General features: G+C 48.7%; 1 protein-coding gene across 2 annotated transcripts in view; it reads left to right on the top strand.

Moving 5' to 3' along the window:
* Positions 1 to 20,579, top strand: part of Ubr2 (ubiquitin protein ligase E3 component n-recognin 2) — an 82,429-nt gene extending 61,850 nt beyond the window's left edge. For both annotated transcript variants that reach the window (XM_034522047.2, XM_034522046.2), the window contains exons 35-47: positions 2,166 to 2,314; positions 3,441 to 3,496; positions 3,657 to 3,753; positions 3,972 to 4,039; positions 5,025 to 5,160; positions 5,699 to 5,789; positions 7,978 to 8,108; positions 9,754 to 9,862; positions 10,655 to 10,711; positions 13,499 to 13,576; positions 14,578 to 14,748; positions 16,276 to 16,377; positions 18,372 to 20,579. In XM_034522047.2, the coding sequence (XP_034377938.1) occupies positions 2,166 to 2,314; positions 3,441 to 3,496; positions 3,657 to 3,753; positions 3,972 to 4,039; positions 5,025 to 5,160; positions 5,699 to 5,789; positions 7,978 to 8,108; positions 9,754 to 9,862; positions 10,655 to 10,711; positions 13,499 to 13,576; positions 14,578 to 14,748; positions 16,276 to 16,377; positions 18,372 to 18,513 (1,387 nt within the window). In that variant the 3' untranslated portion in view covers positions 18,514 to 20,579. The remainder of the gene's footprint in view (positions 1 to 2,165; positions 2,315 to 3,440; positions 3,497 to 3,656; positions 3,754 to 3,971; positions 4,040 to 5,024; positions 5,161 to 5,698; positions 5,790 to 7,977; positions 8,109 to 9,753; positions 9,863 to 10,654; positions 10,712 to 13,498; positions 13,577 to 14,577; positions 14,749 to 16,275; positions 16,378 to 18,371) is intronic.
* The last annotated feature ends 3,267 nt before the right edge of the window (positions 20,580 to 23,846 follow it).

Raw genomic sequence — 23,846 nt, 5'->3', positions numbered from 1 at the left:
TATAAGATATTCTTCCCTTTCAATCTGGCCCATTAGAAACGAAGCTAAGTGAGTTGTTGGTGGAGCGTGGCCTGGCAGTCCTGAGGGCGGAATGGAACCTGAGGTTTACACACTGCCTGACAGTGGCTGTGGTAGAGTAGCCAACGTGTAAGAGCGTGGAGAGCAGTGGTTCTCCACCTGTGGGTCGAGACCCCCTGGGGTGGAATAACCCTTCACGGGGTCCAGCACATCAGAAACTTACATTTCGTCACGACAGCAGAATTAAGGTTGGGAAGTAGCAGTGAAAGGATATTCTGGGTGGGGTCACCACACATGAGGAACTGTGTTAAAGGTTGCAGTGCTAGGAAGGTGGGGAGCCTCTGGTGTGGAGGTTTGCTCTGACCAGCACCTCCTGACTCCCACATATCTCTTAGAGACCCACTAAGCTCTTAGTCACCCGGGTCCAAACCAGAATGTTCCCATCTCGTTGTCCCCAAGAGCCAGTAAGTTACAGTAGACAGTTGGAGTCCAGAAAGTGGCACCACTGCTCATTCCCTGAGTTCCCTCATCTGTGACATAAGGTATTCCCCAGGTCTGGTAATGGTGAGGTGACATGATGTAATACCCTGTGGACTGTGCCTGTTGTGTCCTAAGTGACCCAATGAACAGGCCTGGAGGACATCAGGCCTCTGCCTGCTGTGCTTGCCAGTCTGCCCTTTGTCTGGTCTAGTACCTGCATCCGGTCCCTCCCTAACTGCTGTTTTTTGCTGTTTTTGCTAACTTGTGCCAGATATTGAACTTGGCCTGATAAATGCGACTGCCCCACCCCTGAGCTGTATATTTTCGTGTTTTGAAGTCATTAATGCCTTATCGTTGGATACGGTCATTGTTTTCATTTTGGGATTAAGTCCATGGTCCACTTTTGAATTGTTTATTTCTTCTGATGATAATGTGTGTGTTGTAAGGACATCCATCCTGAGGCAGCGGTGTCTCCTGCAGTTTGTAGCTCCTTGTCTTTTTCTAAGGGGTTTTCTGTAAAATGTGCTTGTTCTGGCAGTACAGTGGTTCTGGCCCATGCCTGGTGCTTGCTCTTCCCTGCACTCAGACCTGTCAGAAGTCCTCTGTCCAGGAGGCCCTGCCGCAGCACACAGCTTGGTCTTTACACAAGTCAGGACAAGGTGCAGCTGTCCTGGCAGTTGTCCTTGGCTGTGTGCGTTCGTTTGTTCTGCTGTTTTTGAGAAGGGTCTCGTGCTATGGCACTGGCTCCTTCTCACAGTGCTGCCTCACTTACAGAGCGGCCTTACACTGCAGCATGGAATATTCCTGCATGTTGAAGCATCTGTTTAGAAAACATGCCGTTCTGACTCCTTCCTTAACACAGAACTACTCTCAACTCTTGCGTCTTCTCTTGTCTGGAGTGTGTGAAACGTCCTTCCAATGTCCCTCCCTTCCTTTAAGCGACTTCATGGTTGATTGTCAGGTTTCTGAAACCCTTCCCATCTTGGTGTCCCTCATGCTGAGTCTCTGTGGAGTCCTGGCGAGGACTCCCTTAGGGCTTCTGTTCTCTCAAGTGGTCCTCTGTCTGCTCACATCGGCCTTCTTGTCTTCACAGTGTTTCACATGGCTCCCTCTGCCCATCACCCATGCTAGGGATTGAACCCAAAGCCTTGCTCGCTGGCTCTAGTCCCAGGTTTTGTTTCTGTGTGCTGGCCTAAGTGGATGCTGTGATGTTTCCTCTGGGGTGTCCCTCTTCGTGTTACTAATTATGCTATGGCACAGGCTCTCAGTGGGGACCCACTGAGCCAGTCAGAGCATGCTGAGTCTCCCAGCAAGGTAGCCGCTACCAGCCTTTGACCCAAGGACTCCCAAATGTCAGCGTGTAGTCAGTGGCCTCTGAGGTTCTGTTCTGGGAACAGCAGTCTCTGGATGTGGGGACATTCCTAAGAGCGTCCCAGACATTGCATAGTTCAGATGGTAGATGTCTGTGGTTGTCCTGCCTTCAGCCCTGAGCCTCTCCTCTGCTCATGCACAGAACGTACCTCCCTTCATCAGGCACAGTGACACTCAGCTATCTCTGCATATGTCAAATGGTTTGTTAAATGACAGCACGGGACAGAGGGATTAAAGATGGAGCTGTTTTATCTCTGTGTGCGACTTGTAAGCTAATCCTGTGCATGTTCACACAGGAACCCGTATTCTGACAGCATAAAAGAAATGTTGACGACATTTGGAACGGCTACTTACAAGGTGGGACTGAAGGTTCATCCCAATGAAGGTGACCCCCGTGTGCCCATCATGTGCTGGGGGACCTGTGCATACACTATACAGAGCATAGGTAAGACACTCAAGCTGTGCCTCCTAAAAGTCACCAAGTGTTGCTTAGAAATGTTCTTAGAAGCTGGTTGTGATGACATACTCCTTAATCCCAGGCAGAGGCAGACACACACTGTGAAGCAGCCTTGTCTGCAGCTTCTGCCTTGGGTACTAGGCGCAGATGTGGTGCACAGACAGACATGCAGCCAAACACTCATATTTTTTAAATGAATGTTTTGTATGAAAAACAGAATTAAGGGCTGGAGAGATGGCTCAGTGGTTAAGAGCACTGACTGCTCTTCCAGAGATCCTGAGTTCAGCTCCCAGCAACCACATGGTGGCTCACAACCATCTGTAATGGGATCCGATGCCCCCTTCTGGTGAGTCCCAAGATAGCTACAGTGTATTCATATACATAAAGTAAATAAATCTTTAAAAAAAAGAAAAACAGAATTAAGAAGTAATAAAAATAAATCAAGAAAGAGTTGTATACAGGCAAAATGCTAGTTTGTTTTACAGCTTCTAAGTAAGTACAGCAACAGAAAACAAACTTAGGCGGTGATTAAAGCTACTTTTTATTGAGAGACTCGGTAGGCTTTTTTCTTAATTTTAATGTGTATGAATGTTTGCCTGCATGTACTTCTGTGCACTACAAGTAAACCTGATGCCTGCAGAGACCAGAATTAGGCATCAGATCCCCTGGAAGTAGAGTTGCAGACAGTTATGAGCTACCTACCAAGTGGGTGCTGGAACCAAACCCAGGTCCTCTGCAAGAGCAGCAAGTGCTCCTGACAGCTGAGCCCTCCCGCCCGTTTTCTACTTTCATCCAAAGTGAATTCTGTGAAATGCTAAAGATGCTAAAATCCTGCTGAGAGTCATGCTGCACACCTTTAATGCCCACACTTGGGGGCAGAGGGATGTCTGGGCCAGCCTAGACATCTGACCTCTACAGAGGTCATTCTAGGACAGCAAGGGCTACATAGAGAAACCCTATCTTGAAAAAAACGGGAGCCAGGAGTGTGTGAAGACATGACAAAATCACATTCTCCTCAGAAATAATTGAACTTCTTAAAAATGTGCAAAGAATAAGTAAGTTTAAAAATGTACATGGCAATCAACTTACCCACTCAACCATCTTGAATCTCTAGAAAGAATTCTGAGTGATGAGGAGAAGCCTGTGTTTGGACCTCTGCCTTGTAGACTGGTAAGAACACTCACTCTTCTCAGTAAAACCCACTTGCTGTAAAGATGTCAAATACGTTGTGTGGGGCCTGGTGTTACCTGGTTTCTGTTTGTTCCATAGTGTTATTCTTAGGCAGGATCTGCTTCTTTCTCTGCTAACTATAAGGATGTCTTTATTTTAGGATGACTGTCTCAGGTCGTTAACACGGTTTGCAGCAGCACACTGGACAGTGGCGTTACTTCCCGTGGTACAAGGACACTTCTGTAAACTCTTTGCATGTGAGTGTCTGTGTGTACAACCATCTGTGTTCTGGCAGCGTCTGGTCCTTGGGAATCTCATTTGTAGGAGTCTGTCATGTCTCCATTACAAATGAAGTGTTTGCTAGTACTGTTGGCTCCCAGTGCTCCAGCTCGTAGATTCCGATGTGTCACTACTGAGTGCTTCTGAGGCTGATTCTGCGTCTGAAGTGTGCTGATGTGTCTTCTTCCCTTTCTAGCCTTGGTGCCTAATGACAGCTATGAGGACCTCCCGTGCATATTAGACATCGACATGTTTCATTTACTGGTGGGTGTTTACAGTTTGCTTTGTTTGCATCCTCTTCCCTCTTCATGGAACTGCAAACACTTGGACTTGCTGAGTCAGCAGACAGAAGGGCAGATGGGAGACACTGTCGAGCAGTGGATTGCCTCACACCTTGTCTAGTTAGCTCTCGGGCTCCTTCCTCTCTGACTTGGCTTTGATTCGTAATACAGCTTTGTGCTCTTAACTCACTAAGAGGTAAAAATAGCAGTGGCCACATAAGTAATGCTGACATTTGTGCACCGTCCACTTAGTGGCTTTGTGCATTTTAGGGAAGCTGAACGGGCCTTGCGCTGCAGTTGTGATGCTTAGTGGCAGACTGCCTCCTCTCCCTTTTTTATACTTTTTAAATTAGGATATGTTCATTGTACAAAATTGTAGCTTCCCTATGAATTTTCCATAGGTATACACACACAAACCCTGGTTACATCGCCTCCCCTGCTCTCTTGTCCCTCCTGGTTCCTGGGCCCTTCTCTTCCTTTTTACGTTCTTTCATTTATCTAGATATCACAGATGAGAATAAAATATCCTATATATGTCTTTCTGGTCTGACATATCTGGTTCCATCCCTTCCCCTGTACATGACCTCACTTCATTCTTAATGAATACCACCTTGTGTTTCTTTAAAAAAAAAAAAAAAATGGCCATGTATACCTCAGCTCAAACATGGAGGTCATGTCCTCTGACCCCTTGAGTGCATACACAAAAAAATAAATGGAAAGAAATGAAGGGTTTCACACACTATTCCTTGTCATTAGCAGGGGTCTGTTCATACCGGTCCACTGGCTAAACGAGATGCTGGTGAGACCCTCGGGCCCCATCAGCTCCGCTCAGCCAGTCTGAGTGGATTTCACACGTTTCCCATCCTCCCCTTGAAGTTTAAGCAAGGGCTAAGCTTGGAAGAGATCCCAGCACTTGCAGGAGTGTAGCTGTGAGGAGAGGCCATGCTGACGCTTTGTTTGCTGTCTAGGTGGGCCTGGTGCTGGCTTTCCCAGCTCTGCAGTGTCAGGATTTTTCAGGAAGCAGCCTGGCCACTGGAGACCTGCACATCTTCCACCTGGTCACTATGGCGCACATTGTACAGATGCTCCTCACCTCACGTACAGGTAACGTGGTTGGGAGAGAGCAGTGTAACATCACAGTCAGCCTATTCTTTCTGTTTGTCTTCCTGTAGAAAGTTTTACATTTCTTTCTCCTCTGAAAAGCCCCTGTATTTTGAACAGTTTTGCTTTCTTTGATTTAGTCTGTATACAGCATAACTTAAGCTCAGCTGAATGTTGGTTTCAGAACACTGGTTTCATTTGAACTCTCACATTTCAGTCATGCCCAGCGGGCTTGTTCTTAAGCTTTGTTTTCATTCAAACATCCTGCTATTCACACATTGCTAGACAGCTTGTTGGTTAGCATATAGTCCCCACTGTGTGGCAGCTGCAAGACAGCATGTTAGCTGATACTACTCACTGTATGATGGCTGCTTCACTGGTCAGATGGAGCTCAGTACTGTGTGCACAGTTGAAAATGAAAATTCTGTGTATTTGTGGGCGTATTTCCTGTTATATGTGACTGTGTGGGTCTGTTCGTGTTTATCAGCCCTTTCAGCCACACAATAGGAATAGCGGCCACTAATATTTCCTTGTCTTTCAGAAGAGAATGGCATGGATCAAGAGAATCCCACTGGGGAAGAAGAACTGGCCATTCTCTCTTTGCACAAAACACTTCACCAGTATACTGGAAGGTGAGACCCTGATCTTCTATGGTTGGCACTGCCAACCTGCCAGTCCGGCTCAGTAGGAGTTAGTACGAGAAAGGGTTCATTTGCTGATTAGGGGCAATTACTGTGTATGAGTGTGTTAAGAAGATCCTATGGTAGTGACTATTCCTACACCTGATATAGCCAACCTTCCTGAGAGGAAGGAGGCCGTGTCCGGAGGCCTTCATTTGCTCATCAGATGCCAACTAGTGGTCAGATGCACTCTGAAGTTGCTTTCCTAGAACATACATTATTTTATCAGCAATTTCCAAATGCAAATCAGATTAGCATGTGTTGAAGACCTCTCTGCCCCATGTTGGGGACCAAAAATGTTGCGGCCCAAGCTGGCCCACGCTTAGGGCCAAAACGCCGGGGACCACTCTATTAATGTTTGAACCCACACTGCCACAAGCCTTGGGGGCTAAGTTGTTAGAGCCCACACTGCCCCAAGCTGCCCAGGTCAGCAGGTCAGGGTTCAGCAAGAGAGAGTGAGGACGGATTCGAAGAATGGAGACCAGACAGAGTGTGATTCAATCCCGTTTTTCTTCCGTCTCTCTTCCTAGTCCAAGTCCCAAGTCTTGAGTTTCTAGTCCCTAGTCCCTAGTGCCTAGTGCCTCCAAGTTCCAAGTTCTTTCTCCAAGTGCTAAGTGCCTAATACCTAATAATAATTCTTCTTCCAAGTTCTCTAGTCCAAGTGTCTTCTTCCTCAATGCATAATTCCTACTCCAAGTTGTACTCAACTCTTCTGTCTGCCTCTTGCCTTTTATATGTCTCACTTCTAAGTCACGCCCTTAAGTCACACCCTTAGGTCTTATCTCTAAATCTGATCTCTAAGTCACGCCCTTAAGTCTGCTCTAAATCACAGCTTTAAGTCTCACACACCCAAGGGAAGATCCTGGGTATCTAAAACAAGATGGTATCAGAGTGTGCTCAGCTGTTGTAGGCTAATGTAATCAAGTCTCTTCTCAGGGTATATGGCTCAAGATGGCTGCAGGGATGATAGCCGCCTTCTGTCTGCTCCCCACAAGCATGGTATATTTCCAAGATGCTACCCAGGAGTGACAGATAAAGTTCGATTCTTAGAACAGCACATTGGTGTCACTGTTCCTTGGAGTAGGAGTCCTGTTTGATCTGAACCATATGTAACAAGCAGCTAAGAGAATGTTCTGGGCTGGGGACATAGACCCAGTGGAGTAAAGTGCGTGCAACACCAACATGGCAGCCTCAAATTGAATCCTAGCACCGGTGTAAAAAGCCTGGGGTGGGGTGGGGTGGAGACAGGAGGATCACTGGGGCCTAATGGCTTCCAGCACACCTCCAGGCTCAGTAAGAGACTGTGCCCCAGAACAATAAATGTAGAGAGATGGAAAGCAGGTCCCAGCATCCTCTTCTGACCTCTGACCTCTGAGTGCACACGGTAGGCAGGCACCCAGCATCCTTTTCTGACCTCTGAATGCACACACATATTCGAATACACCATGCATGTATGTACACATTCTTAAACAGTTATCCTATCTGAGAATCTGCACTAATGAAGTAATCCAAAATACAGAACGGCTTCCAGGGGTTTGCAGATACATGCTGGTGTTCTTTATGCAGGCAGGGGACTAAAAGTGATCCAGATGTTTGTATGGTGCATATAGTTCCGTGTCAGTTGTGATCCATTCTGAAATGCAATGGATGGGTTAAAAATTAGATCACATAGTGTGTTGTAGGTAGCATGGTAGCCTTAAACTTTCTATAGCTAGAGCTGTGTAAGACAAAATAGCATGAAAACAAGATATCTGAATAAGATTCTGGAGTAAGTGCTGGGTTTTGGTTTCCTGTTTTGTTTTAAGATGTATCCTCCACATGTTGCCCTGGCTGACCTTGAACTCACAGAGATCTACCTGCCTTTGCCTCCCGAGTGCTGAGGGTCATGCGTCACCACACCTGGCTTGGGTTTTCAGTTTCTAATTTCTCTACATATATGGTTCCATTACTTTTGTAAATCCTAATTTATCATTGGAGGCTCTGTCTCCTTGTATGCTTGACATCCTGTTGCCAGACCTTGACCCACACCTCCTGACCATAGCATCAGTGATTCCAAACGTCAGCCTTCTGTCTTCACACTATGTTTTACCACAGTGTGCCTGACTCACCGTTTTCCCTGATACCCATTTTCTGTCCTCAGTGCCTTGGAAGAAGCCCCCTCCGGCTGGCACCTGTGGAGGAGCGTCCGGGCTGGCATCATGCCTTTCCTCAAATGTTCTGCTTTGTTTTTCCACTATTTAAATGGAGTCCCTGCCCCACCAGACCTTCAAGGTAACTTCCCATTTCTTCCAAAATGTAGCGAATGTTTGCAGTAATCTGCTCCAGCTATTTAGAATAAAGATGAGGCTAGGAGTGATGGCACATACCCGTGTTCTCGGCGCTGAGAGGCAGGGGCATTGTAGTCTACGTCATAAGCTCTAGGACAGCCATTGCTACACAGAGAAGCACTGCCTGAAGAGAAATAGCAATAACAACAGTAACTAGGATGAAGGTGAGTCAGGGTGTGTGAATGGCCGGGACAGCTCAGAGGAATGCTTGCCTGACGTGCTCAGGCCTCGGCTCACACCCCAGCACTCACGACAGGAAAACAGTAAACTCGTGCATCTATGAACTACTGAGAGCTTAGGGTGTGGCTGTGGCAGCACACCTTTAGAATGTGCTTGTACAGCCGTGCATGTGTGTGCCGTGCCTCCGCATCCAGGCAGTCGTGACTGGGAGAACCTCTCTGGACGTTGGGGTCTCAGGAGCGTCTGTTCTGTCACCTTATGTATTACTCAGGAGCAAGGCTTGCCTTGTGTGTTACTCAAAAGCTAGTTTTCTTGGGTTTTAAAAAATTTTTTTAGATGTATTTAATTTACTTTATATGTATGAATGTTTTCCTGGCATGCATCTGTGTACACCATGAGTCCTGTTGGAACCCCTAGCACTGGGGTTATAGTTATAAATGGTTGTGAGTCACCACATGAGGGGCAAGATTTGAACCTGGGCCCTCTGCAAGAGCAACAAGTGCTCTTAACTGTGGAGTCACCTCTGCAGCCCCAGTCCCTCAGACTTCAAACAACAAAAACTAACAATGTAAAAGCTTCTTTTAAAATTTAAAACAACTTTATTATGGTGGGTGTGTGTGCGCGGGCGTGTGTGTGTGTGTGTGTGTGTGTGTGTGTGTGTACGTACGTGTACACGTGCTCATTGAGGTCAGAGGACAACTTTGGGAGTGAGTTCTCTTTGTAGCATGTAAAATGCCAGTGGCGTCGTGGCATGTCTGTTCTTCAGCGCAGTTGACGGGATGTCCCTCCATCTTCCCCTTGTCTTCTCTGACTCCACTGAGAATAATGTGAGGACCATGGTTCTCTCTCTGGTCCCTGCTGGTGCTGGCACTGGTTATCGCCTAAAGACTGAGTGACTAGCACCAGCCTTCTGCCCTCAGCGTTGGCGGAAGTTGGCTAGTGTGAGCCCATCTCTAGGGTAGAGCCACCTGATAGCCATACTGCTCTGTCCAGGCTCACACTCAGCCCAGGATGTAAACTGTAGGTTTGCACATTTGCAAAGTCCCAGGCTGAGTCACAGGGACTGTAACTGGTTTAAGTGTCATGTGACACCAACTTGTTCATGGGGTTGTATTCTTCCAGGGACCTCTTACAAGTTATGTACATAGCATTTTTAATTTTGTCTTACTTAAAAAAGAAAGAGCTGGCCATGATGGCGCTCGCCTTTAAACTGAGCACACAGGAGGCAAAGGCAGGCAGGTCTCGTGAGTTTGAGGCCAGCCTGGTCTACAGAGTGAATTCCAGGATAGCCAAGGATATGTAGTTAGATATGTCTCAGAGAGCGACAGAGACAGAGACAGAATCTGCTTGCTCTTGCGCCTGTGGGGCTCTAAGTCTGGTGTTTGGCCTCTTCTCCGTCCTATTTGCAGTTTCTGGAACAAACCATTTTGAGCACTTATGTAACTACCTTTCCTTACCAACCAACCTCATTCGCCTTTTTCAAGAAAACAGTGACATCATGAACTCTCTGATTGAAAGGTAATGTTTGGACACTTCTGCATTATTTATAGTGATTTATAAAATAAAGCTTAGTCTTTACATTTAAATTTTTTTTACTTCTGAACTTGATAGACTTCAACACATTATTCAAGTTATAAGAGTTTACACCAATGAAACATAATGTTTCACCAAGTATGGCAGGCAGATCAGGCCTTTAACCAGCACTCTGGGAGGCAGGCATTCAAGGCCAGCCTGGTCTACAGAGTAAGTTCCAGGACAGCCAGAGCTACACAGAGAAACCCTGCCTCAAAAGTAATACATAAGTTTTTAAGAGAAAGAATGTGAGTGTCTAGCTAAGGGTTTTCTTGGAGAGAAAGAGGAAGCTCTGTAGGGAAATGTGTATAGTCCATGGAGAGGAAGAGGAAGCACTGTAGGGAAATGTGTATAGTCCATGGAGAGGAAGAGGAAGCACTGTAGGGAAATGTGTATAGTCCATGGAGAGGAAGAGGAAGCACTGTAGGGAAATGTGTATAGTCCATGGAGAGGAAGAGGAAGCACTGTAGGGAAATGTGTATAATCCATGGAGAGGAAGAGGAAGCACTGTAGGGAAATGTGTATAGTCCGCATGAGAGCGATCTGAGGAGGGTAGTAATGATGGCTGTACGACAGTTGGAATGTACTTCGGGTTGGAGAATGGTAAATGTCAGAAAATCCAGGGAGGATGGCAATACACCTGGAATCCTAGCACTCGGGAGACTGGGACAGAAGGCTGAATCGGGCCAGCTGTCTTACAAAATAAAAATAACTTCCCCTCCTCTGTTTGCCTTAAAGTTGGTGCCAGAACAGTGAAGTGAAAAGGTATCTGAGTGGTGAGAGAGGAGCAATACGGTGAGTTAGAGGGGCCCGGTGGCTTGGTGGCTGGGTGGGTGGGGAGAAGCCACATGGAGTGTGAAGGCCATGTTCCTCCCACGCCGTGACCCTTGACCTCCCGGATTCCAGAAGATTGTGTGCCTGCACACTTGAGTCTCCTGCCAGGATTCTGACAAAAATACCCTGCATCCTTGACAGAGAAAAGAAACAACCATGTTAGCTGCGTTTGGGGAAACTTACGGGGAAATTGCTTTCAGCAGTGTAGCTCTTCATCCTGAGTTTTGTCAGCTGTTCTCTCTTTTCTTTTTATCCTCATTCATTATGGAGAATTTCAGATTATCCAACTATCAGGAATGGTATAATGACCTTCCTTGAGTTGGGTGTCTCCTGTCAGCAGAGGAGACAGTTCCAGCTGGTGAATTTAGGAATCAGTTGTCACGTGCAGGATGAGGCTTAGTGGCTACTCCCTGGAAGACTGAGGGTGACTGTTCAGACACCCCAGACAACCTCGTACCTCTAAGGCTCCTAGCCTCCAAGACCAGAGACTGCCTAGAGCCAGGGGAAGCCATGGCTGGACCTCTGATGCAGCATCTGGCTACCCCACCTCTTTCCTGAACAATGCACAGACCCAGCTATCTCTGTGTGCTTCTTACATGATAAGTGTGGGGCCCACTGGGTCTCTCCCGGCTCTGTGTCAGCTTAGAGAAAATCACCTGACTACCACATCATCCCCTAGTGACTATCTAGTCAAGACCAGTTCTTTTCCTGTTTACTTCATCTGTGTCTGAGTAGTAGTTGAACACTGCCTTAGTTGGGGTTTCTGCTGCTATGAAGAGATACCATGGCCTTATAAAGGAAAACGTTTCACTGGTGCTGGCTTACAGTTCAGAGGTTCAGTCCATTATCCTCATGGCAGGAAACATGGCAGCCTGCAGACAGACATGGTGCTGGAGAGGTAGCTGAGGGTTCTACATCTGGATCCACAGGTACCAGGAAGAGAGACTGAGCCACTGGTTCTGGCTTGAAACCTCAGAGCCCACCTTGATGACTTCCTCCGGCCACACCTACTAACATTGCCACTCCCTTTGAGCCTATGGAGGCCTTTTTTATTCCAACAGCCACACACTGGCTGTGTAAAACATTCCTCTAGCTCACATGGGTGTCTCATTGCTCAGGCCTGCTGTTTCATGAGCCTACAGCATGTTCCGGGGAGACATGCTTGTACATATCCAGAACAGAGAGCGCCTGCCCAGAGGGGTGAACCTTGTAAGGGTTCACATTTGTAAAAGGCCGCTTGTCACAGACACACACGCACGCACGCACACATGCACACACGCCCTTAGCTAGCAGTCTTCCTGTGGGATGGGACAGGTGCTGCTTAATTTGAACTGCTCATCACAGTAGTTGACAAGCTTTGAAAATATCGACGGCACTCCTGCTTCTCTGAAGAGGGCATGTGTGCTCCCTTTAAACCTCACTGGGTGATGCCCACCAGCTAGTGCTGTCCAGAGAACCCCACAGGGAATTCCAGGCTTGCCTTTCAGTAGCTAGAGAGTGGATCTCCACACAATACTCCCTGTGCTGAGCAGCCATGGGGTAGCGGTGTCTCACACTGAGAAAGAAACCCTGAAGTACTGACTGGATTTGAACTTCTTTTTCTGAGTTTCTTGAGACACAGACCCAAGGTAGCTGATAGAGGGAAAATGGTTGTATTCTTAGAGTGCCTTCACATAGCCCCTAGTAAGTACACACCTTCTGATGTCAGTCCTGAGGTTATATGGGTGGGCTCCCCGATACTGTGCCAACCTATCTATCTAAGCCAAGGTGGGTGTTCTCACCTGCTCCTCCTACCTGCAGCCACCAAACTTTTGCTTAAACAGACAGAGACCAAAGGCATCTCTGCTGACCTCATTCTGAGCACATCAAGTGAAGAGTGGGAGCTCTGAGACACTGCTGTTGTAGCCCCACCCCCAGCTACCCCACCCACGGACTCCATTACAGGCTCCATTGAAAGAATGCAGACAAGACACATACAGTGGAATGCATTAGACAGAGTTGGTTTGGCTTGGCTTTTTTTAACTGGTTGGTTTTTGGTTTATTTTCTAACATTTTTATTTGCATATGGGTGTTGGTGCAGGCCATGTGACGCCCCTGTGGAGGTCAGGGTCAGTTCTCTCCTTCCACCCTATGGGTTCCAGGAGTTGAACTCGGGTCATCAGCTTGGCACCAAGCACCTCTGCCTGCTGAGCCATTTCACCGTGAGTGGTGGACATAGTCACTAGAACACTCGAGAGAGAGAGTCATTCTAGCTGGGCTTCATTCTGTTTCTAAAGTCTCTGCAACAGAAAACTAACCCTGGGTGCTGCTTTCCTACCCAGAAGATTGACAGAGACATTTGGATTGACTTAGGGGGGAGACAGTGTTATGTCCTGTTCTTTACCAGGAAGCCTGCAGCTAGAACATAATCTTAGGTGGTTTAGATAGTTATCTGTCGGTGGCCTTTCAGGTTCATCTCCACCCACAGCCAGAAATCGACTCAGGTACTACTTTTGACTGGTAGTGAGAGCCTGCAGGGTAGGTCCCTAGTTCTCCAAGCCTTCGCGGGTTCCAAGGGAGGGATTTGTACCCCTGCCCTTCAGGCCTGCGATGGCGAATGGCCCCTGCCTCATCAGTGAGAGCTGTGCCAAGCCATCGGTCACTCAGTTCAGCTTCCCTTGCTCTGCTTTGACTAAGCCAAGAATTAACCTCGTGTCGTTGTGATGGAGCCACATACGTACTAAGCTCCTCTCATTTCCGACTTCATAGCTACCCGAGAGGAGCCAACAGACTGATAGAGCTTCCAGAGGACTACAGCAGCCTCATCAACCAGGCCTCCAACTTCTCGTGAGTTACTCTCCTGGTGCCCTGCCCCTCAGACCCTTCTCAGACCATCAGAGGCTTTGTGGTGGCTCTGTTTTCATTGGGGAAGAGAAGTCAGCAGTCCTTTCCGTAACACAGTTAGTAAGAGTCACTTGCCATGTTAAGACTTACTTATTTTATGTATGAGTGCTCTGTCTGCATGTGCACCTGTGTGCCAGAAGGGGGCATCAGATCCCATTGCAGACAGGTGAGCCATCATGTGGTTGCTGGAATTGAACTCAGGACCTCTGGAAGAGCAGCCAGTGCCCCGTGTTTGTGATTCTTAATGAATTTGTAAGCACTTGGTGCTCAGGCAGCATAAAGAATACTCTCATAAATCAAGCATTACTATGAGACAGAAGCTTTGGGCATCTCTTCTCTGCACCTCCCTCCTCACCCTGGAGACACATCATTCCAAGTGCTGTGCTGAGTCTCTGCCCTAGTTTACTCTGTTGATGTGATAAAGCACTGACCAGAACAACGTGGGGAGGAGAGGCCATGGAAGAATGCTCGCTTTTACTGGTTTGCTTGGTCTGCTTCTATAACCCAGACCCACCTGCCCGGTCATCAGTTAGCCGTCAAGAAAATGCCCCCACAGACGTGCCCACCTGCCATGCTGATAGAAGCAATCTCTTGTTTAAAGTTTCTTCTCTTCCCTGTGTGTCTAAGAAGCTAACAACATAGGCTTCTGTCCCTAGGCAACAACTGTTGTCACTTCCACAGCTTCACTCCCTTTAAGTGCTGTGTGTATCTGTAGTACTTTGCACATCGTGTCTGAGATCCCTGCCCCGTAGCAGTGCCTATTGTTCACACGGTCCCATCTGCCTGTCCCCCCGGTGTTGCTCCCCTGGGTGTTTCTGGTGCGTGGTTTTAGTGTGTGTCCCAGTGTCCTGTCACAGGATAGTTGATACTGACAGATTATCTTCCAGGGTGCTCTGTGCCTGGTTCTTCATAGCAGTGCTGGTTAGTGTGTCTTTGTCTTTCAGGTGCCCCAAATCAGGTGGTGACAAGAGCAGAGCCCCTACTCTGTGCCTCGTGTGTGGGAGTCTCCTCTGCTCTCAGAGTTACTGCTGCCAAGCAGAACTTGAGGGTGAGGACGTCGGAGCCTGCACAGCACACACCTACTCCTGCGGCTCCGGGGCTGGCATCTTCCTGAGGTAAGGCCCTTGGGTGGTCGTTCACCTGAGCCCTGCAGGGACTCTTGAAGCCACTGTGCCACTGTGAGCAGACTAGGAAGGCCAGGGTTCTCACAGTTCCCATATGGCTGCTAACAACTTCCTGCTGACAGCTCAGTTGTTCCCCTTTGTGCCTCCTTAAATGTGGGGCGCTCTGTCCCTCCTTTTCTCCCCACATCCAGGTAGAGTTCCCCATCAGAGACTGCTGACAGCACAGGAGCACTTGCTGCTCTTGCAGAAGACCTGTGTTTGGGTCTCAGCATTTGGGTCCGCATGGCAGCTCAGAGCTCCTGTAACTCCAGTGCTAGGGGATCTGATGCCTTCTTCTGGTCTCTGTGGGTTCACACACTTACCATAAGATATAAATTCATAAGTCTTAAAACAGCAACAGCAACTTTTCCCTCTGTCGTGCCAGGTGCTATTAGATTTTTTCCGCACAGGCACAGGCTGCCCCTGGGCACTGTGCGCAGACAAAAGGTTCTTAGTAACTGTTGGGCATCATTTTTACACAAGTAATTTTCTCACAATTGTGGGGGAAAGATCAGTAGTATTTTATGTTTAGAAGTTAGCTGTCTTCCCCACACGTACCTGTTTTAAGTTCTATGCTTGGAACCCTGGTCCTCCACACAAAGTCGCCGTATGCATTTTGCAGCACCCCGTTGCCAGGTTCGTTACAGCATCACGGTTCCACTGAAGACTTGTGTAGGAGAGTCTCTCGGCCTCCTGTAGAAATTGTCGCCTCGGAGGCTTACTGCTTAGTCAGCTCGCCTAGGCCTGGGAGCTTCTAGCTTCTGTACAATCTAATCTCGGCCTACAGTGTTTTCAGTCTCTTGAGACTTCTTTCTGACTGGCTGGTCAACTCAGCTGTTCTGACTCAAACTCCTCTCCACACTGACTGATTCAAATTGGCTTCTCTTCTGAATTGCTCTGCTTGGCCTCATGCTCCCTTTGGCAATCTGTTCTAGTCTTCTGGCTCCTTCTCATTCTCTGGCTCGTTCTGTCTTCACCTGTGTCTAGCTTGTTCTCTCCATCCTATCTCTGTAAAACTCTCCAGGGAAACTGCCTCCACCCTCTCTTCCCTTTGCCTCTGCACTGCTCTCTTAAGCATTTCCTCTCTCTCCTCAAGAGAGCTATTCTGTCGAATCTTTCTCTGATTCGTCACTTTGTCTGCCACTCAATTAGACATCGTTTTCAAACATGGGTGCTTCCTTTCACAAACTATGGAATTAAAGCTTTGTACTAAAGGCAAGTCTGTATTCCAGGCAGAGGGGTTAAAGGTGTTGCTAAAGCTGAGCCACACCACAGCTAGAAACAGGTTGTTTTCAGTAAGTAACAGAGTCTCAGGTTCCCAGTGTGATGAATACCCTGCAGCAGACTTGGGCTCTGGCTGCCCTGTCTCCTGACCCTGGGCTCTCATGCGTCTGCTCCTTACAGAAGCCCTTTCTCTCTGAGGTCAGTCAGCACCCTGTTGCTTACATAAATGCACAACGATGAATGCTCTCTCCACAGAGTGCGGGAATGTCAGGTGCTATTTTTAGCTGGCAAAACCAAAGGATGTTTTTATTCTCCTCCTTACCTTGATGACTACGGGGAGACTGACCAGGGACTCAGGTAAGGACCCAGCCTGGGATTAAGAAGATTGACCCTGAGCCTCAGCACCCTTCCTTCATGGAGAGCACAGTGCACCGGGAGGTCCTGCAGTCAGCTGGGCTGCTACGGGAGTGGGGTCTGCTGCAGGTAGCTTGTTACCTGTGAACTCGTTTGAAAGCAGGGCACCTGTCTCCTGCTTTGCTGTTCAGTTGCCACCTTGGGAAAGCCAGGAGTGGGTAGGGAGAGGGCTTTGTTAGCAAAGTGCTTGCCATGCAGACATGAGGACCCAGGTTTGACCCCAGGACACATGTAAAGGCTGAATGTGGTGCACACACTTGTGACCCCAGTGCTGAGAAGGTAGAGATGGGGGGAGGGCTCCTCAGTCTCACCAAGTCAGCGAGCTCAGACAAAAAGCAAGGAAACACGCTGCAAGTGACTGGGAGGAAGACACCTGAGGGTGACTTCTGCCTTCTGCCTGCATGTGCACACAGCCGTGAGCACACCCACACACGTGCATGGCCACTCACATGTAAACAGAAAACAGTCAGTCCTTTGAGATGTCTGAGGAGAGAACTTGTTGTTAAAGTGCTTGCCTCCAAAGCTGAGGACTTGAATTCAGACCCCAGGCTGTCTGTCCCCTGGTGCTGAAGGCAGACACAGCCACCCCAGAGTTCATCAGCCTAGCCAAGACAGTGAGCTCTGGGCTCAGCAAAGAGGCCCCGTCCAAGTGAGGAGGTGGAAGGAGACAGAGAAGACACCCAGCACCAGCCTCTGGCCTCCACAGGCCAAGCATGGCACGTGCCCCTGTACATACGTGCATATGTTGAGAATAAAATTTTAAGCTTAAACCAAAGGACTAACCACGGTTTGACATGGTAAAGGCCTGCTGCCGGAGCCTAGTGACCAAGTTCAGTCATGGACCCCATAGAGAGTGAAAGGGAAAGTGACTCCAGAGACTGCCTGCAACTGCCCATGTGCATGTGTGGCAAAGGAGAGGGAGGGAGGGAGGCAGGGAGGGAGGGAGGGAGGCAGGGAGGGAGGGAGGGAGGCAGGGAGGGAGGGAGGGGGAGGGGCACAGACAATAAATAAAAACTTAAGAGACCGCTATGAGGAACATAGGACAGCTATGAGAAAGCCAGAAGCTGCAGCTCAGTTCGTTACCGATGCTTTCAGTTGCCACATAGTGTCTCCAGCATCAGCTCCGCAGGTCCAGCCTGTGTGGCTCCCTACAGGGGAGGGAGGCGTTTCCTGCCCTGGTGACAGAAGACCAGATGTGACTGCCAGGAGATGTGTAGAGAAGGGTCACACTGGTGCAGACACAGCTGTCCTTGTGCTGTTGCCTCTGCTGTGAACTTCTGCTCACACAGCCCTATTCCAAGGCTGCTTGCCCCCAGGGGATGAAGGGTTAAAGCAGATGTGACTTCCCAGGCTTGAATAGCCAAGGTTGGGCCATATGCCACCCACTGGCAGTTCATCCTGTAGCCCTGAAGAGGGAGAGCTTACCTGGGAACCCAGTAGAGCCTGCACTCAGTTAACTGTGGGCCCAGCGGCCCAGCAGCAGCAAGCATCTGGTTGCCTTGCTGAGGCTTCTAGGTGATGGCTCCTGCCTTCTCCTGTCATCCTTCCACCCTGTCCTTTACCCCATGACTTTTCACACACCACCCACAGAATAAAGAGTTTTAGCCTCTTAACTCAGACCTGGGCCAGCAGCCCTGTTTCCCGACCTCAGTCTAGCTGTGTGGCACTGGAGTACCTACTTTCTCTCTTCAGCACACATTCCCAACAACCCTGCAGAGAAGGGGGTCGGGGATGTGCGTGTGTGCCTGCCTGCCTGCCTGCCTGCGTGCCTGCCTGCCTGCCTGCCTGCCTGCCTGCCTGCCTGCCTGTATCTGCACGTGCACTGCACAGATACTGCACAATTGGAAGCTAGTGCCATGTACCTTTTCTGGCACGGGAGGGTTGGGATACGAGGGATGGATAAACTATGCCTGTGAGTGACATGGGTCTCTTTCTAGACGGGGAAATCCTTTACACTTATGCCAAGAGCGGTTTCGAAAGATCCAGAAGCTCTGGCAGCAACACAGTATCACCGAGGAAATTGGACACGCACAGGAAGCCAACCAGACCCTGGTCGGCATCGACTGGCAGCACTTATAATTGCTCCTCTACCAAAAACTTGACCTGGAATTTTGTGACACAGCTGGCTTTTCCAGAAAGACAAGGACAAATAAGTTCGGCTGAATCTATTTTGAAATAAATTCTTTATTTAAGCTTTTCTTCCCAGTTTTATTTTTTTAGTCTGGCTCCAGGAACTGGTGCAAATCAGCTTACGCCAGATTTTATTACTGTGTCCCTCAGCCGCTCCCTGGGCTGAGCGCCCTTCTAGACCAGAGTCTGGCTCCTGCGGGCTCGCCTGCTTCAGTTGCCAGTAGCCTGAGCCGTCCACGTCACTGATGGTGTTGAACTTGCTGGCTGTCCAGCAGAGGCCAAAAGGAGCCCTGGGGCCTGTCAGGACGACACAGCCCACCTTGGTGCCCCGAGGCTGAGATGCCATTCACCTCGGAGACCGGACCTCATCCCCAGAGCAAAGCAGTTGAATTTGAAGACCAGATTCTCTTCTCCCCATGGCCTAGAGGGCTGGGGACTCTAACAGGAGAGCCTAGGGTGGATCACAGCTGGCTTTTTTCATGGCTATAGATGGTTGGTTTTCACTATCTATGTCAAGATTTTTGGCCTTGAGAACATTACTCAATTAAAGGGCTTTTTGAAACGGAAAGGACCTCCTTGTTTTTCAGACTGTAGCCTTCTGCCCTGAGCGTGTGCACCCTCGAGCAGACTGAGCGGACGAGCGAGAGCTCAGCTGAGTGCAGTGCTCCAAGCCTGTCATCCCAGCACTGGAACGCTTAGGAAGCACTAGGGGTTCAAGGCTAGCGTCAAACCTGTTACAGCCTCGGGGCCAGCCTGGGTAACTTGAGGAGGCCCGGTCTCAAACCAAACAAATCCACTGGTGTTTGAGCTGCCCTGCCCTGCCCTGCCCCACAGTGGATCAGCTGTGTTGCTGCTTGTCCGCTGGCTGGTTTAGGACATTCCTCGGCCTGTGCGCACAAACGTCTGTCCTTTTTAGGTATTTTTTTAAGAGGTGCCTTTCTAGAACTATAGCCACTTGGTGCCGCAGTTGCGGCTCTGGCACGCCGCACACCTATTTTCTCGTCTGACAGACGTGTGTAGAGAAGTCACATAGACATGGTGACAGCAGGTTCAGCAGAGGGATGAACTCCAGTCTCCAGGAACAGAAAGGGGTTTGCTTTCAGCTTCTCTTACCATCAAAGAACCTTTCACTCAGCCTTTCAAATCGCATCCACAAGTTCTGTTCCACTCAGCTGTATCCTTGCCTCAGTATCTCAGGAGGGTCAGAAATCCAGACCAGAGGCTCAAAGAAATGCAGATAGCGCAGTCTCCAGGATCACGTGAGGAGCTGCCTCGACTTCAAAGGGTGAACTTCAGTTAGCTCTTCAGCGTGCCACAGGCTCAGGAACTGAGAGGGTTTGCAACAGAAACCCAATCTAGACTCTCCATGGTTTCCCTCTCTCTAGCCTTCCCTTGACATCGTCTGAATGGGCTGTGGATGGTGTAACTGACGCTTCTTTTGACCTTTGACACATGCCGTTTCTTTAGATTTTAAATTCAGCTTCTGTTGACTCTTCACCTTCCATTTGCCAGGCTTAAATGTAGAATTCTGGGGATATCTCTAGGCTGAGCCTAGGGCAGAGCACTTGCCTATCGTGAGGGAGGGCCCAGGTTCAGCCCTGGTGCCAACCCAAAAGGAAAAAAAAAATCATGAGCACAGCTTGCTTCTTCTAAGCAGGCTGTAAACATCTCCACTGGTCATGCTTCCACTCTGATGCCTGACTCCACGGGAGCCTGGGATTAGCAGAGGGTGGCCCTGAGTCGTACTCCAGGGTCTGGGCAGTGATGTCCCAGGGAACTGCAACCCTCACACTGTGGCAATGTCCTGTTTGCTCCTCTCCTGCCGACACATCTTACTTTTTTTGTTCCGCATGTTTTTGTTGTAGAAATGTTTATATAACATGCTTTCCATATCAGGGAAAATCATATGTTTAATAAATTGGCTATAATTTTAATAACTGTGGACAATTGTAAAATTTGGAATGTATCATATGTAAAAAGTTTAAAGATATTCAAATAAATGCTTTAGGTGTTGACATTGTTTGAGTTATCTTCATCTTTGCCAGTTTGTTTCGCACACACTCGGCCCAGCAAAGCTCCTTGTCACCTTGCTGCTAAAGTGGGACATCGATATTAGCCTAAAATTTAAGAAGCTTAAACTATTAGTGTCAGCTATGGCCACTAGCCAGGCCACACTGACCTTCCCGGAAGGCGTGGACATGGTCTCAGCCGATTAAGTCTCCTGCTTGTTGTCTGTGAGAGCTACAGGTCTGGGCCACTGACCTCAGACAGGAAGCAGGTCTGTGCGAGACTCCCATGAGCAATCTTGCTCAGCCTTGCGGGCCCTTGTTCTTATGCACTCACCAGACGCTTGGCTTTTGGGATGTGTTCAAGAAGGAAACTTACTCAGAGTGGAATTCTGCTCTTCTCAGAATTCTCTTACCAGACTCAGTCAAAACATCAAGTTCTCCATGCAACACTGTCAAACATCAGATCTCCATTGGGCATCCCACTTCCTGGCCATTAAGGCTTAACTCCTGCCCTAGGCCAGCCACCTCTCACTGGCTGCTCGCTGCTCTGTCTCTTTGTCTCTGTCCTTCCCTCCCCCTGCCCCCTCTGTCTCTCTCTCTCTCTCTGTCTTCCCCCTCTCCCTTTCTCTCTGGTTGGTTGGTTGGTTTGGGTTTGGTTTTTTGAGACAGGATTTCCCTGTGTAACCTTGGCTGTCCTAGAACTCAACTCTAGACAAGGCTGGCCTCGAACTCGCAGATATCCATATGCTGAGATTAAAGGTGTGTGCCACCATAGCCCAGCTGCTCTGACCCTACCCTTATCTAGTGATGTTTACTGAGGTATACTTTACAGACACGTTAACCCTTTTTAACGACACAGGGGTTTTACATTTTGTTGAATGCACATTCAGTCAGCACAGTTGGGAGTTGGAACAGTCCCATCTACAGAACATACCTTCATGCCCCTTTGTCATCCCCTCCTTCTTGCCCTGAGTTTCACTCCTTTGCTCCGCACCCCTTTCAGAATAGTGGGTGATTGGAGTCCCAGTAGGTGCCTCCCCAGCCTGCTTCTGTGCCTCCCAGTGCATTTTAGAGTTGGAGAACAGAACTCAGTTATTGAGCATCCGGGAAGCCCTAGGTTCCATCCCCAGCACCACAAACGCTGCTGTGTCTCTCTGTCTCTGTCCTTCTGTGGTATTTTCAACCTGCATCCCAGCAGGTGGACTGCATAGACAGATCAGGGGTTCAGGGTCATCTCAAGTACACAGTGAGTTTGAGGTGCTAATGGTACCCACTCTGCAGACCTTAGTGCGGTCACCAACTAAAGGTCTGGGTGATGGTTGGTGACCATCTTGTGATTACAAACACCCCCTATGTAGGGTTCTGTATGGACCCAGGTTTTTATTTCCTTGAGGGAATGGCTATTAGTTTCCTTCCATCACATTGCCCACTGCCACCAGTCCCATGTCCACAACAAACTGGGAATGCATCTGGCCCACTGTGCATAAACTTCATACCTTCCACTGGTACAACTCTGCCCCGGCACACAGCCACCAAGAACTCCACTAGTGGCTGAGAAGCCCAGATTGTTCTAGCTAAGCTGCAAACCTGCTGGGCTGGCATGCCAGGTGCCCAGGTGAGGAGGGACTGGGAGCTTGCCCAGCAGAGCAATAGCTAATCTTATTAACCCATATTGAGGTTACTTGGGGTTTACTTGGTGGCTTAGGTTTGAGCTGGAAGCATGTCAAATGAAGTTGTCGGTTCTCACTTAAGCTGAGACTACAAACTCAGAGGTTTCCTGCCTTTCTGGGTGTTGAGCATAAGAAAGCTACCAACTGTTTTTTTGTTTGTTTGTTTGTTTGTTTGTTTGTTTGTTTGTTTGTTTTCCCCGAGACAGGGTTTCTCTGTGTAGTCCTGGCTGTCCTGGAACTCACTCTGTAGACCAGGCTGGCCTCAAACTCAGAAATCCGCCTGCCTCTGCCTCCCAAGTGCTGGGATTAAAGGCATGTGCCACCACGGCCGGCTCTACCAACTGTTATTTTAATAGAGACTGCTTTGAAAATAGAAAACTGGGCCGAGATAATGGTGTCACAGGCCTTCAGTCTCAACAGTCAGGAGGCAGATGCTAGCAGATCTCTGTAAGTTCAAGACCACTCCAGTCTACATAGCAGATGCCAGGCCAAACAGGGTTACGTGGTGAAGCTGTATCTCAAAAACGAAAATAAAAATAAGAGGCTGGGATTGAGGCTAGCCTAGTCTACGCAGCAAGTTCCAGACCAACTTGGGCTTCAATAGACACAGTCTCAAAAAGAAGTCTAGATTGGGGATGTAACTCAGTGGTGACAGGCCTGTGCTAGGGTGTAGCAAATCCCCATCACGGAGTTTAAAAAGGAAAGTCACTGGTTCTGTGACCCTGCCTGGGGCTGGGCCAAAACAGCTGTCAGTGAGTTTGCACAAGCTTGAGGAAGGACTAACGTCATATAAGGAAGAGTCTGGTTTGTACCAGAGCATTACTGGGCATTGGTAAGTCAACGAAAGGAATGGGCTAGTTCTCCTGGCAACTCTCCGGTTGCCTGAGACTATTTCCAATGCAGTTAATCCTAAATCTTCTCTGAACCCTGCCCCAAGGACGCTTACAGTTACCTGTTTGGGAAATCCAGCATGGAAAAAAATGACTTGATTTTTGGGGGCTTCCAGGAGGCAGGGTGTTCAAGTCATGGTTTCTCTGTATAGCCCTGGCTGCCCTGGAACTCACTCTGTAAACCAGGCTGGCCTTGAATGCAGGGATTCACCTGCCTCTGCCTCCTGAGTGCCGGGATTAAAGGCATGCGCCGCCACTGCCCAGGTAAGACTTGATTGTTTTTGAAGTTATGATTTCTGCATCATCGATGGGAGGGTGCTACATGTATAGGTGCCCATGGAGGCCAGAAAAAGTAATCAGATCCTGGAGCTGGAGTTACAAGCAGTTGTAAAAATGTAACTATGAATGCTGAGAAGCGCACATGTGTGCTCTGGGAGAGTAGCAAGCTCTCTTAATCACTGAGCCATCTCTCTAGGCCCTACCCCAACCCTGCTTGTAAGACTGGTCTCATGTACCCCGGACTAGCTTTGAAACTCACTATGTAGTAGAAGATGACACTGAAGTAATCCTCTGGTCTCCACCTCCCACATGCTAGGATCAGAGAGACATGCACTGTCGGACCTGGCTCCTGCCTTTTAAAACAGATACAGGCTAGAACCAGACATCCGTGACGTGTACTGTTGAATAGACGGACAGTCACTTAACAGAAGCGA

The sequence above is a fragment of the Arvicanthis niloticus genome, chromosome 17 (assembly GCF_011762505.2).
Source record: "Arvicanthis niloticus isolate mArvNil1 chromosome 17, mArvNil1.pat.X, whole genome shotgun sequence".
In the NCBI taxonomy this organism is placed as follows: Eukaryota; Metazoa; Chordata; class Mammalia; order Rodentia; family Muridae; genus Arvicanthis; species Arvicanthis niloticus.
The sequence above is the reverse complement of the archived record's forward strand: the minus strand, read 5'-3'. Positions and strand labels throughout refer to the sequence as shown.